General features: G+C 48.2%; 1 protein-coding gene across 1 annotated transcript; it reads right to left on the reverse strand.

Moving 5' to 3' along the window:
* Positions 1-5,991: 5,991 nt before the first annotated feature.
* TRAPPC3 (trafficking protein particle complex subunit 3) lies at positions 5,992-16,595 on the reverse strand. The gene is made up of 5 exons (XM_068539512.1): positions 16,432-16,595; positions 8,835-8,932; positions 8,491-8,590; positions 7,217-7,399; positions 5,992-6,750 (listed from the first exon to the last, which is right to left on the reverse strand). Exons 1-5 carry the CDS (start codon positions 16,471-16,473, stop codon positions 6,631-6,633), a joined length of 543 nt encoding a protein of 180 aa, XP_068395613.1. The 5' UTR covers positions 16,474-16,595; the 3' UTR covers positions 5,992-6,630.
* Positions 16,596-17,242: the final 647 nt, after the last annotated feature.

Raw genomic sequence — 17,242 nt, forward strand, 5'->3', positions numbered from 1 at the left:
AATCAGAAGCTGCCCAGAGAGGATTCAAGGACTGTTCTAGGCCTGAGCAGGGGTATGAAATGGGGTGGCTGGTTAAACTGAACCAGACGAGGCATGTAACCTGCTTAGCACAGCCCCTGGCAGAGCCGATGCTGGCACCCACCTGGTGGTTCAGAGCACAGGCTGAGGAGTCAAGTAGACCTGGGTTTGGATCTGCAGTTCTGTCACCTGACTGTGGGCAAGTGACCTCATTTCTCCAAACCTCAAATTCCTCCTCTTTAAAAGGGGGATAATGATAGTCCCTAATGGCAACAGCTAACTAACCCTTGCAGGGCTCTTACTCCATGCCAGGCACTATTGTGAGCACTTCTCATGGATTAGTTCATTTAATCCTCACACCAACCCTTTGCGATTGGTATAAGAATTGTCCCCACTTTGTAGATGGGAAAACTGAGGCACAGATGGGTTAACTGACTCACCCATGGTCACATAGCTAGGAAGTGGATGAGCTGGGAATTGACTCCAAGCAAGCTGGCTCCCCAGTCTTCCCCTTTCCCACCATGCTATAGGGCCTCTTAGAAACAGTGAATATAAAGGGTTTAATACAATCCTGGCACAGAGTAATGACTCAGTAAATGTTAGCAATTGTTATTACTGTTACCATGATTCTCCCATTCCTTCTAAATTTCTCTCTTGATCTGTCAATGAGAAGACTCTGGGCTCCAACCACCCTAGGTTGGAGCCTGGGGAGGGCCTGGCTGGAACATTCCTCTTGCCACCCCTTCCGTCTGTCTGGCAAGATGATGGGAGAGAGGGATGTTTGCACAGATGTGTGCCTGGGGTGTGCAAATAGTCTGGGGAGGGGGCGTGGTGTTGGTAAATTGCTGCTCCACCAGGGCCTTGGTGATTCTGCACACCCCCATGCCCACCCCTGACTTTCCGTATCTGCTTGGGGACTACAGACTCTTGGTTCTACAATTCCTGAAAAGTCCTTCCCTCTGTCTAGCCCTCCTTCTTTCTTTTCAGTTGCCAGAGGCCTCTCTTACAGAACTAAGGAAATGAAGACTCCTCCCGCAGGCCCCACCGTTCTCCTCACTTCTACCCCAGGGGATCTCTCAGCCCCATCCTCAAAAATCCCAGTAATGCTGTGGAAATTAAAGTTACCTTAAATATTCTAATCTTATAACAATTTTGCTTCAATCAATGTCTAAATGTGACCACATGTGCCCAGACCACCCAGTGGCCTGCTTGGTGGTTTGGTCGGTGGCGTGGGGTGGGGTGGTGAGCTCCTAGAGGGATGGAGGGCAGAGGGCTGTTTTCAGGCCTGGCCTGGCTCAGGAGGGGCTCCTTGGGGGAAAGGTCTGCAGGTCACTGAGTCCCTCCCTGGCCTGCTCACACTGAGCAATCCTTCCCCTTCCTCACCTTCCCTCAGACAGCCTGGGAAGCACGGCAGGCCTGGGTGGAGCCTCCTTATACTCCCTCCTGAACAGCTGGGCTGGGGGAGGGCTGGGGGCTGGTGATGCTCAAAGGCAAGGGGAGGCCGGGGCTGGCTTCATGGGCCTGTAGCTCGGAAGGGCTTGGTTTTATGCTCTTGTGGGTCACCTTTTTTTTTTTTTTTTAACTTTTATTTATTTATTTATTTACTTACTTATTTATGGCTGTGTTGGGTCTTCGTTTCTGTGCGAGGGCTTTCTCTATTTGCGGCAAGTGGGGGCCACTCTTCATCGCGGTGTGCGGGCCTTCTCACTATTGCGGCCTCTCTTGTTGCGGAGCACAGGCTCCAGACGCGCAGGCTCAGCAATTGTGGCTCACGGGCCTAGTCGCTCCGCAGCATGTGGGATCCTCCCAGACCAGGGCTCGAACCCGTGTCCCCTGCATTGGCAGGCAGACTCTCAACCACTGCGCCACCAGGGAAGCCCTCGTGGGTCATCTTGAAATTCATAATAATTTTTGAATCAGGGGCTCTGCATTTTCATTTTGCACTGAGCCCGATAAAATATGTAGCTGGGGGAATTTCCTGGTGGCGCAGTGGGTAAGACTCCACGCTCCCAATGCAGGGGGCCTGGGTTCGATCCCTGGTCAGGGAACTAGATCCCACGTGCATGCCACAACTAAGAGTTCGTATGCCACAACTAAGGAGCCCTGGAGCCGCAACTAAGAAGCCCTGGAGCCACAACTAAGGAGCCCGCCTTTCGCAACTAAGATCTGGTGCAACCAAATAAATAAATAAATACATATTAAAAAAAAAATATGTAGCTGGTCCCGGTGGAAGCCCACACTGCCCACTCAACCCTCTCCCTATGGGCCCTCCTCACTCCATTCTTACACTCAGCAGTGAATAAAAATTTACTGAGCACCTGCTTTATGCTGAAAGTAGTGCTAGACGCTTGGGGATACAGCAATGAACAATAGAGGCACGACCCTGATTTCGCAAAATTTCCATATGCACACACTCAGACACTGACATATCCACGCACAGCAATTTTGCAAGACAATTCCCCTAATATGTTCATCATAACTGCCAGTTAGGGAACACTCGGCCTATGCCAGGAAATATACATACTTCATTTTGTTTTATCCTCAAAACAGTCAGCAAAGTAGGCATTATTATCCCCATTTTCCAGATGAAAAACCTGAGGCTCAGAGTTCAAATTCTTTGTCCAGAGTCACGTAACTAATAAGTTATGTGCAGAGCTGGGACTTACCCTTGACTCTTATTTTCAACCTCTCCTCTCCTCCCCACCACTACACATGGCTTCAGCTGCTTCCCCATGGATAGAAGCTCCCAGCATCTCCATGTCCCCAGCCCCCAGCTCAGGGCTACATTTCCATTAACTGAAAGAATTCACATACAGACACACTCCCCAAGGAATACAAGGAAACAGTCACCCACTGAAATACACACACATACATATGCAACACAGAATGTACTGGATAAGAGCTTGGTGTCCATTACTGGACTATTTTGGTTCAAGTCCTAAGTCTATTGATACTATGTATTAGCTGTGTATCTCAGTTTTCTTATCTGCAAAATAGGAATAGTGATAGGGTTGTTGTGAGTGCTAAATGAGAAATCCAGGTGAAGTGCTTAGACTCGCACTGGCACATAGTCACTCTGCAATAAATATTAGCTGTTGCTATGAATAACATTTGTCTGCACTCACTCACACATGCTGTCATGCTCATCACACCGTCTTCGCAGCCCTCCTCTAGCCTGGCTCGGTCCTAGATGCCCTCATGGCTGACAGTCCAGGCCCCCAGAGCCCAAAGGGTGCTGCCCCTCACCAGCTCTGGGTCCACCAGAGAATGCTTCCTGGAGGAGGCCTCTAGCCAAGCAGGTTAGGTGAGCCAGACTGAGTTAGGAGGGTGCTGCCCTGTGCCTCGGCTCCCTCCATTATTCCTTACAACACCCAAGCCCTCAACTCTACTGCAGCGCCCTCCCCCCACCCCCTTCCCCACAGTAGAAACTTTCCTCTCCTGCCGCCAGAAGCGTAAATTGCCCCCAGGAATGCGCTGCATCCCACAGCTCTCCTGGCAGTGGCCAGCGGCTGTCCTGGGGTCAGGCCTGGCCCTACATCAAAGGCTGGGGATTGGTTAACAGCGAGGCTCCTCGCCTGCCGCCACCCTCCCCTCCCCTCCCACCGGCCCTCTGGCTTCCAGGGAACAGCACATGGTAGCATTTAAGCTCCAGGAGGGAGAACGGGAGGATGCTTTTCCTGCACCCACCACCCCCAGCCATTCACAATGAACTGCTTGTTAGGAGACTGTTTTAACTTTACTTAGCGCAATTTCTGCTCCCGGGCCTCTCCTGCCACCTCCTTCTCAGACCTGGATGCCCAGTACAAACGTAGGGGCAGCCAATCCACCAGAGAAAGGTGTAACCTGAATATGGAAATGTCACTGGTGCGAGTCCGGGGCAGGAACAGGACTCTCTTAGATCAGGGGAACAGGGCTGGTGCTCTGGTCTCGACTCAGGAAGTAAGGGGGGGTTGGTTAGGTGAGGGCTCAGAGCTAGCTCGTCCAACTCAGGAGGCCAGCATGAGAGTTTGGGGTGTGAATGGAAGCCAGTGACTTCTTAGCCAACGTGTTCTTTCCAGCGCCCTGGGTTCAATAGGCAGGCCCTTAGCCAGGCAGCCATGTGAGCTTTGTTCTCTGGTCCCATGGTTGTGACTAAAGAAAAGGGGCACTTTCAGGCTCTGACCAGCCTCTGAGATTTACTCCATCAGGTGCATCTTCTGGCAAATTCTGAAAACCAGGGATCCAATAGTAACTCTCCGGGACAGTACAGTGGTGGTCTGGAGACCCCTGGTGGCCAAAGGCTGCAGAGCAAGGCCTTTCCTTAGAGCTCTGCCCAGGCAGCGCCAAGTCCAAAGGCCACCAGCATGGACTACTCCAGCCACCCAGGCTCTTTGGGAACCCCCCCGCACCCCCGGTTAGTCAGGCCCTCCCATACAGCCAGGCAAACCTGCCCCATCCTGCTGGCTGTGCCAGTACATCATGAATGGGGAATGGCCTAGCCTGGGGGTTGCGGGGTGTGGTGTCCCAGCCTCAGTCATAGTAAAGCAAAGGGATATGTAATCTACAGTTAATTAACTTCAGGGGTGGGGGACGGGCTGTTGGGTAGCTGGGCCTTGTATGTTTGGCTCATCTGGGGAGAGGATGAGGTGACGTTCCCAACAGCTCACAGCCCTCAGCCCTTTCCCTTCCCTTAGCCCCTGGGTGCACATCACACAATTGTGGGGTTGTAACCGCGAGAACTCACCAAGGGGGCTTTGTTTCCACAGCTTGCCGACCCTGTAACGTTGCCCAAGTTAAATTCTGGGAAAGGAAATATCCAAAACCTCACGCCATACAAACAGCTGCTGGGAAGTTGGTTGTGGTCTGGGAGGAGAGGAAGGGCAAGGGCCCCCCTGGAGAAAGAAAGGGTGGTGCAGCTCACTTTTCTTGGCAGGGTCCAGACACCACTCAACATTTTCCACATCTGGGGCCCAGCCTTCGTTCCCTTAATCTCTCCTTCATTCACTCAAACTCTGGTGTGACTGGACCCAGCATTGATGGGCGCTGAGTATACAGTTGACCAAAATGGGATGCCTGCCCTGGGGCCCCCAATTGTACCTGGAGGGGGAGGTAAAGAGGCTCAGAGAAGGATGGGATCCCTCTACTCGGGGACACAAAAGTGATCTTTCCTCTCCTCAGCGGCTTAACCCAGCTGGAGGAGGTAGGCCGTGTGCTCTGGTGCCCCAGGACCCTTGTCCTAACCTTTATGACCAAGACACACTTCAAGCACAATACTCCCCTCATCTCAGGCCTGCCTACTAACCTCGGGGAAGGCCTGGGGCTCTGTTTCACCCCAACAGCCTGAGACCTCAAGGCCCTAGGCCATCCCCAAGAACAGCGCTACCAAATATGGCCTGACGACCTCTGATCGCTCCCTTTAAAAGCTATCCTAAGCTCTGTGACACTGAGAGGGAGCCGCAGGCCTGCTCCCCCACCCTCCCACAGTGCGAACCAGGCATCACGGTTAAGAACGCGGGCTTTGGAGTTTGGCTGGGGCTTTGAACCCCACCTTTTCCACTTACTAGCTGTATGGCCTTGGGCAACTTGGGCCCTCCTCCTAAAAACTGAATTGTGAATTAGATGATACACACAAAGTGCTCGGTACAGTGATGACACACGGTAAGCACTCAATAAATGGCACCCCAATACCAAGGTTTACATGGCCTTTCTAGCCAAATCCTCCAACTTGGTGGCCAAGGGCCCAGGATAGTCCATTTCAGGCATGTCTGGGGTAATGGTCTGCTTCTAGTTTTTGCTACAGACGGTAGACTCAAAAATGACTCTGAAGGGGCCTCATTTGCGCCCAGGTTTCCCAGACTCTCTGGTCCGTGGGAAGAAGCCATTCCTAGACCAGATGAAATCAAGGTAGGGCACAGGAACTTTTAGCAGGTCTCCTCACCCCACTGTAACAAAATTCCCAAGGCTGAGCAGAGAGAAAACATGACATGATTGGGATTTCACTCAAGAATGTGCCTTTATTGAAGAACTTGTAAGAAAAAAAGATGGACCCTCTATAAAAAGAGGAGATGTTGCCTCCAAACAGCAGGGAGGAAACAGAGACCTGGGTGGCTTCCCAGAAGTCAATGTTTCTGGCATGACTGGTTCCCCTTTCCTGGCAAGCACTACAGTGTGTCACACTACAGCTAGCAAATCCAACCCACCACTCCCAGCTTCTCCTCCCCTGTCCCAATGAATCCTGGATTCCCTACGGCCATTCATCAATGACTTTCTGAAGACCCAGGGACAAATGTGCTAGGCTTGCCTCTTAATGGGGTCAAAGTGTGTTCTACTTTGGAAAATTCAAACAGGAATGTAGAATGGTTTGAGCTCTTTCTAGTCCCACCAAGGATGACTACATCCAGCCCCTTTGAAGGGAAAGGGAGCAAAGAATTTCCCTCCTGAATGTGCACACTTGTAGGGTAAATGGACTATATCACAGTCCGCTCTTTATTAACATGGAGAAGGGAAACAAGGTTAGAAGAATATATAACATCCGTGTTAAACAGTCACTGAATTCTAGAGGGCAGAGGGAGCATTGAGGCTTTCTGACTCCAACAAGTGCTCCTGCTGGTTACCCTGAAGTCCTGGGGATGGTCATTCCTCTCCAGCTGGGAGGTTGTCCTCAATCCGCCTGATGAACCTCATCCGGATTTCTGTCACACCGTCTCCTTTCAGGGTGTCCTGGACAAATTTGGCCTCCACAGCCATCTGGACCTGGGGGACAGTGCGAAAATGAAGGGGCGGCTGCCTAGCCACAGCCTCTGGGAAACCACCAGGGATGGAGCTATAACTGTCTCATCCACAGTAGCCTAAACAAGGGGGCTGGTTTCCACATGGACAAGATTGCCAGTTTCTGTGCAGAAGGCAGTGGCCCCCACCCAATAAGGGAGACTTAGCAAAGAACACTCACAAATCAAACTGTCACCAAATAAGCCAATCTGGGAACAGATGTTCCCGGGCTCTGAGGGCTGAGCGCACCACCTCCCAGCCTAGCAGGGAGCATCAACACCACGTGGAGATTTCCAACTTGGATCCTACACTTGGCAGCTTCACCGCCTCAGGCAGCGAAGCACTGGGGTGAGCTAAAAGCCCTTATTTCACTCTCCCATTCATTCGTTCAAACATTTATTAAGACCCTACTACATTTCAGGTGTCTCAGAAGGTAAAGAGCTGCACTCACCATCTCCAAGGCTCCTCGCAACACCCCACACAAGAGATTGGAATAAATAAGGGATGAGTGGTTATCAGGAAGTTCCACAAAGTCCACCAAGGGATTATTTTCCAAAATGAGGGAGAATTCGTCACCAGCTGGGCTCCAATTGGTGATGCTTGGAGTGATGCCCAAGTACATCTTGAACGCCACCTGTCAAAAAACACACAATGGCACTATGAGGAAGAGCAGTAGGGGCTGTACAACAGGGAAGGTGATGTGATGGGACCACCAAGGGGAACTAAATGGTTCAGGAAAAAAATTGTGGCCTCTGCAAGACATTGAAGCTTCAGGTATTCAAGGCAAAAAAGGAAAAGCAACTGTGCACAATTCCACACCCTTCTCCTTCAAGGCATCATACAATTAGGTGACAACTTGCTGACTACCTGCACTTCTTAGTGGAAAGGAGCACTGATCTTCTGACAGGGGTGGCTGCCCTGAACCAGCATCTAACCACAGAGAGGTCCCAACACACTTTCCTGTCCTCTCTCTCTGCTATCTGAACCCTTATTCTAACACCACAAAGCTACAGGTGTTATATCATTTATCATTAACCCTATAATATATAACACTAATATTATTAATAGCAAACATTTTCTATATACACTCTACAATAAGGGCATTCATTTTACCTGAATGCTCATGTTCATTTTTTCATTTACTCCTTACAGAAACCCTATGAGGTAGCTCTTATTTTCTTCATTTTAAAGATGAGGTAACTGGTAATTAAAGAAGTTAAAAATAACTTACCTAAGAACTACTAAATATTGGAGCCAGAATTTGAAGCCAGGTTTGTCTGTATTCTTTATTTTTTTTTCCCTAAGATTTTTTTTTTTTTGGATGTGGACCATACTTCCCCGGCAGTCCAGTGGTTAAGACTTCGCCTTCCAATGAAGGGGGCACGGGTTCGATCCCTGGTCGGGGAGCTAAGATCCCATATGCCTCATGGCCAGGTCTGTCTATATTCTTAACCCCCATGCTACTCTGCTACATCTGCACAGTTGAAGAGATCTGGCTTTGATTTTAGTGGGTCTTTAATCGACAGGGATGATCCCAACCAACCATTCTTCCCTTTTTCATAATCTGTGCTATTCCTAAACCACCAGGAAGGCTTCTTTGGTCCAAACAGCTGCCTAGCTATTCTTCTGGAATAATAGGGCCTTTCTAAGGGAGCGAGTGGTAGTGGTAAGCAGTGCCTTCCAATGACAATCCTTCGGTATGGCCAGGTGGCCCAGGATAATGACCTTGGCAATGACATCTGCAGTTTCCCGAAAGTCATGGCACCTCCCGACATTTGACCGTGCCAAGAAATCTTCAATCAGTCGGACTCCAATGTTATAGCCCCTGGGAAAGAAATGAGAGAACAGACTATATTACGCGGTCTGAATGTCTTACGTCTGAACATAAGGCTGTTGGTGGTAAAGGGAAAACGAGGACAATCCCAAAACATCCCAATAAATAAGCAGTGGAAACTGTACCCAAAGTGTTGGTAACGAGAGTGAACCCTGTTCTGGGCTCTAAGGAACGACGTAGATTCGGTGTGCTCAGGAGTCCCATTACTGTCTCTCCCACAGAGGAGCTCACTCACATTTTGTCCAGCTGTTTATTCACATCTTCATCATTTTCATAGTCCTTGCACAGCTGGGTGACTAGAGCCCCATAGGTCAGGGTGAAGAGCTCAGAGCTCTAAAAGAGATTCAAAAGGCAGTCAGGACCAAGCCACACAAAAGAGAAAGTTTGGTGAGAGTCTGGATCCGCCTCAATGCAACTGTCAGAATTCAAAGGAAGGTTACTGTGTCTGGTGGGAAAGACCATCACCCACTGTGGAGTAGCCAAAGAATTTAGCTCCCTAGGGTCAATGTGTCAGGGCTGAAACTAGACCCACTACAAAACGGGCTGTGAAAGGTACCTCATGCACTGAGCAGTCACCCTTCCAACACACCAAGGTGGACTTCTGCTGACCCAGGATCCCACCACAGCTGCCAAGCCTAACTGCACACCCAAGGCCCCATCCAGGAGCAGCAGAGGTCCCAGGGGGAAGGAAGGAAGTACCAGATGAAGTCCACTGCACTAATGATAACCCTCTAAGTCACCAACATGGGAAAAAATAATGTTTCTCTTGACACATAGCTAAAGTGTTTGCGGGAAAGGGATAACTCTGAAAGGAACACAATCTTTTGTGTACCTGGAACACAATACTGACCTGGACTGGTTTCTATTACAACCACAGTTAAAAGCACAGAAACTCTCAGATAAAGAATCCTGTCACCTACTTACCAAAAAGCAGAGAGATGTGGAAGGTGAAAGGAACAGCAAATATCAAGACTACAGAATAAAAGCAGCAGGTTGGGGGAAAGGTATTATCGGAGTTAAACAAAGTGAGAAACGTGTTAGCAGCACATTTGGATCAATGTACTCATACAGAAACACGGCTGAAAAATCAAGATTGCTACCCAACCAGCCCTTTCTGAATGGAGGATTGTCAGACTCGGAGCAGAGCACCTTTCTGTCTGCAAGTCTTCTGGGGAAGAAAGTACAACTAACATTAAGGCCCAGGCTCCCACGACCCAATGCTCCTCACCTCATCCCCACGGCCTGGTGATGAGGTCACTGCAAGAATAATAACGTGAGGGGCTTCCTTGGTGGCACAGTGGTTAAGAATCCGCCTGCCAATGCAGGGGACACAGGTTCAAGCCTGGTCTGGGGAAGATCCCACATGCCACGGAGCAACTAAGGCCGTGCACCATAACTACTGAGCCTGTGCTCTAGAGCCTGCAAGCCACAATTACTGAACCCACGTGCCACAACTACTAAAGCCCGTGCACCTAGAGCCTGTGCTCCACAACGAGAAGCCACCGCAATGAGAAGCCCAGGCGCCACAATGAAGAGTAGCCCCCGCTCGCTGCAACTAGAGAAAGCCCGCGTGCGGCAATGAAGACCCAACGCAGCCAAAAGTAAATAATAAATAAAACAAATAAAATTTTTAAAAAAAGAATAATAATGTGAATGCCTTTTGCTTACATACTACATTCTATTTTTCATTATCTCATTTTTCACCCCACAATAACTCTGTAAAGCAGAAAGGGCAGAAACTAATCTCATTTTAGAGATGAGGAAACTGACTCTCAGAATGGTTCAGTAATCTGTCCAAGGACAGATAATTATTATTTTTATTTTAAAAATATTTATTTATTTATTATTAATTTTGGCTGCGTCACGTGGGATGTTTCATTGTGGCGGACAGGCTTCTCTCTACTTGTGGCGCTCAGGCTCAGTAGCTGCGGCATGTGGGCTTAGCTGTCCCACAGCATGTAGGATCTTAGTTCCCCAACCAGGGATTGAACTCATGTCCCCTGCATTGGAAGGCGGATTCTTAATCACTGGACCACCAGGGAAGTCCCCAAGGGACAGCTAACTATTGACAAAAGTAATTTGGGGGGACGAAAACCAGGAGCTTCTAAGCTGATGTTCATTCTGTCCACTGTTCCCCACAACTGCAATATTAATAAATCTCCCCTAAAAAACAAACAAATAAAAGGTAGTTGTACCAGGGAGTCAAAGAGAATCAGTTTCAGGATAAGTAAGCTCTTTGAATTCAACTAAAACAGATCAGGGTGTCTCCAAGAGACCATATACCAAATATGGCAATTAAAGGGAAGCTATTAAGGAGGAGAATAATTTTTAGTAAAGTTAAGGGTTTGGCACTAGAATGGCTTAGGCATGAATGGATGGAGACAATCCAGCAGTAACCAGTCCATAGAGTTGGCACCACGGCATTAAATCAGGAGAGTTTTCCTTCCATTATTAATGAGTCCTTGGATGGAGACTCCAAGAGCCTCAGCCCACCATGATGCCAAGTAACATGCATATCATGATGTTACCAAGCACTTTATACATGCAGCAGCCCCCAGTTTACCAATAAGAAAAATCAAGGTCCTAAATATATCTGTTGGTGGTCACAGAATCAATACGCCTGGGATCTGGGAATAGGGTCCCTGATGCAGGTTCTCCACACCCCCTCTTAATTTGTATGTCTATCTCCATCTTCAGTTATGAACCAAGCCTACTTGGAATAGTGCATGACATAAATATACAACTTAAAGGTCTTCAGACTTTAAAAATAGGAATGAGCTGTTGTATAGAAAAAACCATTCATTCAAAGTTTACTCTGTACCAGGAACTACCTAACAGGAAGGAAAGAGGTAATAAACTGAATAAATAAAATAAATGGTTTGCCAGATGGTGAAAAGTGCTATGGAGGAAAATAAGCACAAAAGGAGATTAGGGAGTATTTATGTTTACCTATATGTGTGTGTGTGGGGGGGGGGGTTCAGTTTTAGATAGGGTAGTCAGAGAAGGCCTCATTAAGATGGTATTTGTGCAAAGACCTGAAGGTAGTAAGGGTATCTGGGTGAAAAAATTTGAGGCAGTAAGTGTAAGGCCCTGAGGTGGGAGTATGTCTGACATGCATGAGAAACAGCTAGGAGACCAGTGTGATTAGACAGGAGTAAACACAAGAGAGAACAGAAGAGGAAGTCAGAAAAGTAACAAGAAGTTGCAGAGTCTGAAGACCCTTATAACTTAAGGTTCCATGGGACCTTAAAGGTCAGCCAATTCAACCAGTCCCATTTCTTCACTGAACATAAGCACATTCTTCCAACAGAAACATGAATCTCTTCTGCAAAACTTCTACTTTCAGGCTGCTTTAATTATGTTTAATAATAATGATCACTAACATTTATAAAACTTTCAGAGTGTCTTCACAGATACTTACTGAGCTTTATAACAACCATGAGAGGTTAGCAAAACAAACATTATTTATCCCCATTTTACAGGAGATAGGTTAAGTAACTGAGACTCAGTCTTCTTAGAGTTGAGCACTGTCCTGTAAGTTATTATGTCCCAAAAAAAAAAGGTATGTCATCCTAAGCCACTGCTTAATCTCCCTGAACATCAGCTTTTCCCATCTGTACAATGGTGATAATGTTATCTGCCCTTCAGGGTTATCAATGAGATAATATGTGTAGAGTACCTGCTGCACAGTACCTACTCAAGAAATAGATATTGTGGGACTTCCCTGACTTTCGTGGAGTGGTTAAGACTCCGCGCTTCCACGGAAGGGGGCACGGGTTTGATCCCACATACTGCTCACCAAAAAAAAAAAAAAAAAAAAAAGTAGATATTGTTATTTTTGTTCTTAAACTGGTTCTCTGTGGTGTGGTGCCAGAAAGCACCCTGAACTAGGTTCAAAGAGGGAGATTCTGAATCGCTATAAAGAACTTTAAAACAATTAGTAAGGCATATAGAAGGATGCTCGGTTTATAGTCAGAAGACCTGGTTCTGAGTATGGACTTGTCACTAGTTGTGAGACTTTACCTAAGTCACTTCACTTTGCTAAACTTCAATCTTCTCCAACAAAAACAGTAACAGTGAAATATGTCATGCCAATCACAGGGTTGGTAGGAGGGTCTAATGAGATCCTGGACTTAAAAGATGCTTTGCAGACCAAGAAACCACAAGAGTGGTTTCATACTGGCAAAGCCAAGTACTTCAGGCACAACCTGAGCAGAGTAAGCCAAGTCCTACACTCAGGTAAGCTACTGCACAGTTTTCAGGAGGCTTGCAGTCAGTGCCCCAAACAAAACATCAAAACTCCTTAAGGGGCTGATCTTTTGAGCTAATGCTCCAAGATTCTTATTAAGAGTCATACTTACTATTTTTGCCAACACAAATAATCCAGTGTGACTGCTCCCCAGCAGCCGGGGAAGGAAGGTCAGTAACAGGATTGAGTCCACCCCTCTTTTGTCACTCTCCAGCCTCCTGTCATGGAGATTCTGAGTGCTGCTACTCAAGTAGTAACTCACCTGAGCTCTGGAGAATAGAGTCACAACACAAAAGAAGGGCAGGCCTAAACACACAAAGGTTAATATCTTTACTAATAAGGATGCTTGTATGGTGACCATTTTGCAGTGTATAGTAATACCGAATCACTATGTTGTGCACATGGAACTAATATAGTGTTGTAGATAAACTATACTTCAATTAAAACAAAAAGCATGGGCTTCCCTGGTGGCACAGTGGTTGAGAATCCGCCTGCCAATGCAGGGAACACGGGTTCGAGCCCTGGTCTGGGAAGATCCCACATGCCGCGGAGCGACTAAGCCCGTGCGCCACAACTATTGAGCCTGTGCTCTAGAGCCCGTGAGCCACAACTACTGAGCCCATGTGCCGCAACTACGGAAGCCCACACGCCTACAGCCCGTGCTCCACAATGAGAGAAGCCACTGCAATGAGAAACCCGCGCACCGCGACGAAGAGTAGCCCCGGCTCTCCGCAACTAGAGAAAGCCCGCACGCAGCAACGAACACCCAACACAGCCAAAAATAAATAAATAAAAATAAAATAAAATAAAATAAAATAAACAAAAAGGATGCTGGGAATTCCCTGGCGGTCCAGTGGTTAGGACTCTGTGCTTTCATTGCAGGGGGCACAGGTTCGGTCCCTGGTTGGAGAACTAGGATCCCACAAGCACGGCAGAAAAAAGAAAAAGCTTGCTAGCTGACATTTACTGAGTGTCAACTGTGTTCTTAGGTGCACTATCACACTGGTAGCTTTACATGCGATACCTCAGTTAATCCTCAGAATAACCCTATTATATAGATACTATTATTACCTTTTCAGTGGGAGTTTCCTAGTGGCCTAACAGTTGGGATTCCAGGCTTTCACTGCCATGGCCCGGGTTCAATCCCTGGTCGGGGAACTGAGATCCCGCAAGCTGCTTGGTGTGGCCGAAAATAAATAAAGATGGTGAAACTGATGCTCAGAACAATGAAGACACTTGGCCGAGGTCACACAAGTAAGCAGTGAAGCCAGGACTCAATCCCAGACAGTACCATACTTCTGTGTTGTGTATTTTTCCACCTCTCTCATAGAGCATGTGCTTCTCAAGGTTAGGGACTAGGGCTTCATCTCTGCATTTCCCACAATGCTTTGCACAGAGCTGGGACTCAGGAAAAGTTTGCTAGACAAATAGGCTGTTTCTATTTGCACAGACAAAAAGCAGAGATCTAATTACTTGGGCATATTAACCATTTAAGTTTTGGAAGGCTTAAGTGGGAACACAGTAATTAGCAGAGGGTTGGGATGACTGGGAAGTGGGCTGCTAGAGGGGGAGACTCCAAAGGCAGAGAGGAAAGAAGGGGAGCATGTCAGAACCAGGTGGCTACACAGAGGATCATGTGACAAGCCTCGAGTGGGTACCAATAGGAACTGAATGACAGGATGCACCAAACCTTCATGTCATTCATTCAATATAGATTGCCTAGTGCCAAGCATCATTCTAGGTGCTGGGAATGGAGCAGTGAACAAACCAACCCCTGCCCTCATGGAGTTTACATTCTCATGGGGGAGACTGAAAATAAACAAGTAAGTATAGAATTTATAATGAAATATTTTAAATGAAATAAGACAGTGCTTGAAGAGAAAAAGAGTAGAGTAAGAGGACAGAGAACTAGTCAGGTGGTCAGGGAAGCCCTCTTTGAGAAGATGATATCTGAGTAACTGAATGAGGTGAGGAGTAGCTAGCTACTCTCTGGGGAAAGAAGTTCCAAGCAGAGACTACAGCAGTAGCAAAAGCTTTGAGGCCGGAATGCACTGCTGCCGTCCCTAATTCCCTCACTTCACCAAAACTGAGTGAATACTGAGGGCTGCGGGGGTGGGGGTGTGGGGTGGGGGTGTGGGTGGAGACTGAAGGTTCCTGCTAAAATGGTATTAAAAGTTTCAATATTGGTTTCAGGTTTTTAAAAAAAAGTGCAAAAAAGAGCTAGATATGAAAACTAAACAGGAAGACTTCTCATATCCATTCATATCATAGGAGGTAATCCTAGGGAGATATGAATCCTAATACTTAATCCTAGGGAGGTATTACTGTCCCCATTTCATAGATAAGGAAATTGAGGACCAATGAGAATTCCAACCGATATCCATGCTTTTTCCCCTACATGACATTGTTGCCTAGCAAAATATTCTCTCCTTCTTCTTTTTAACTCAGTATTTCCTCCAAAACAGGAATTCACAGAGTATCTTCGCAGGCCCACAAATCCTCCCCAAATGTAAGTAAATGTCTCTGTATATGTTTGTCTATTTACTATTTCTGCGGAGAAGATCCACAGCTCTCATCAACTTTTCAAAAGGGATCTGAGAGAGAAGAAGTACAGTACTACCCTGGAGTAATAGGGCCTCCTGCTGCCCATTTTTGGTGGCCGTTCCTCGTATAAGATGCAAAGGTGTGAGGGGAGTTTAGTCATCCCCTCTAGAGCTGAGTGTCAACAAAAGGCCCATGGTCTGCCCTGCATGCAACCTTCAATAACTCAGTCTGTAAACTGGAAAACAAAGACAAATGGGCAATTCTGGAGGAAATAAGAATATGCCAAAGAAAAGGAACACCTGTCAAGAAGTCCCCTCAGTTTGGATAAAAACATCATCCACGTTACTTTCCAGGCCCAGTCCCCATCTGCAGCCAAACTTCATAGGACTAGATGGTGTCCCACTATTCCCAGGACAAGAAGGGAGCCTCCCCGCCATTCGCCAGAGGGAGAGCACTTACTCCCTACTCTGGCCCACCCCTTACACTTGCTTTCTGGCAAAACCAGTATCTGAGTGTGAGAGACATTACGGTCTAGTAGTCTGAAGCATTAGCTTTGGGGTCAGAGAGACATGGGTTCAAATCCTAACTCTTCCTAGCTGTAAATCTGGGCCAGTTATGCAACCTCTCTGAGCTTTAAAATGGCGATAACATTATCCACCTGAGAGAGTTATTTTGCGGATTAAATGATAACGGACGTAAAATGCCAGGCCCAGTACCTAACACACAGTAAGAGAGCAACAGTGGGAGTTACTGTTATTGCCGCCGTCGTTGTTGGTCTTGCACTCAACTGCACTCGGGGGAGGGGTCTCCGAGCTACTCCAGGGGCCCTCCAACCTGCCTCAGACCCGGGACCACCCCGGAGCGATTCTCCGCTCTCGACCCACCAAGGAGCCTCCTCCTCCTTCCTTCCAGCGGAACCACCCCCTCCCAGCGCTAGCAGAAGGAGCTTTCCCAGTTGCGACTTCACGCCCCGCGCCGGGCCCCTTCCTCAGAACACTTCCATTCCGCCCCGCCCGCCGAGGTCACACGCTCCGGTTACCATTTTCTTGCTCTCGGTGCCACGGTTCGCCTGCCTCGACATGGTGCCGGCCGCCTTGCCCCACCACAACACAGACCCACTCGGTGACCCCTTCTAACACCGCTGGACCCAGTTAGCGGCCCCTCAACATTCGGTATTGACCGGCACCGACTCACCGCGCCTGCGCAGCCTGCCGCGGGGCACCACGGGACTCGTGGTCCGGCCGACGAGGGTAATTCCCGCCCAGGAAACGTCGGACTACAACACCCAACAGGCCCACTGGCAGCACCGGCTCTTAATGTAGTAGGACTACAACTCCCAGAGTGCTCCGCGCACAGCGGACTCCTGGAGCCTGGCTCCCCCATGGGCTGCGTTATGGCCGCTGGGTGGCGTCCGCAGCTTGCCGTAATCCTGTATCATCCACACACTTCCTTTTCCTCCCCACCACCCCAACCCCTCCACCCCCCCACCTCCACTCAGTGATGCTCCGCAAATTCCTCTCTCGCCGAGGATGGTCTTGGAAAGTCCCTCTTTCAAACTAGCTTCTTCCGCTGTTGCTGCAATTCAGAGCCAGAAGCTCCCAGGATGTCCCAGAGAACTGGCCATGGCTCATACACAGATCTGGCTTCTTCTTTACAAAAATAGTCAATGATCACCTACTACGTGCCAAGCATTTCGTCAGTGGTTTTCTCTTCAAACTGTCATCTGTCTCCAAACCCCAAACGCAGCCAGCACCTGCATCCTACCACTGTGGCCTCCTGATGAAATATCCAGGGTGATAAAGTTCGGGTCACTTTCTCCCTCTCCCTCCCCTAGAACAAGTGCACAGCCT

This window comes from Eschrichtius robustus, chromosome 3 (genome assembly GCF_028021215.1).
Source record: "Eschrichtius robustus isolate mEscRob2 chromosome 3, mEscRob2.pri, whole genome shotgun sequence".
Taxonomy (NCBI): Eukaryota; Metazoa; Chordata; class Mammalia; order Artiodactyla; family Eschrichtiidae; genus Eschrichtius; species Eschrichtius robustus.

Coding starts and splice junctions, on each gene's coding strand:
- TRAPPC3 (XM_068539512.1), bottom strand. CDS start 16,473: ATGTCGAGGCAGGCGAACCGTGGCACCGAGAGCAAGAAAATG. Junction 7,400..8,490: donor CTGCAGATGTCATTGCCAAG/GTCATTATCCTG, acceptor GTTTTTTGACAG/GTGGCGTTCAAGATGTACTT. Junction 6,751..7,216: donor TGCGAGGAGCCTTGGAGATG/GTGAGTGCAGCT, acceptor ACTGTCCCCCAG/GTCCAGATGGCTGTGGAGGC.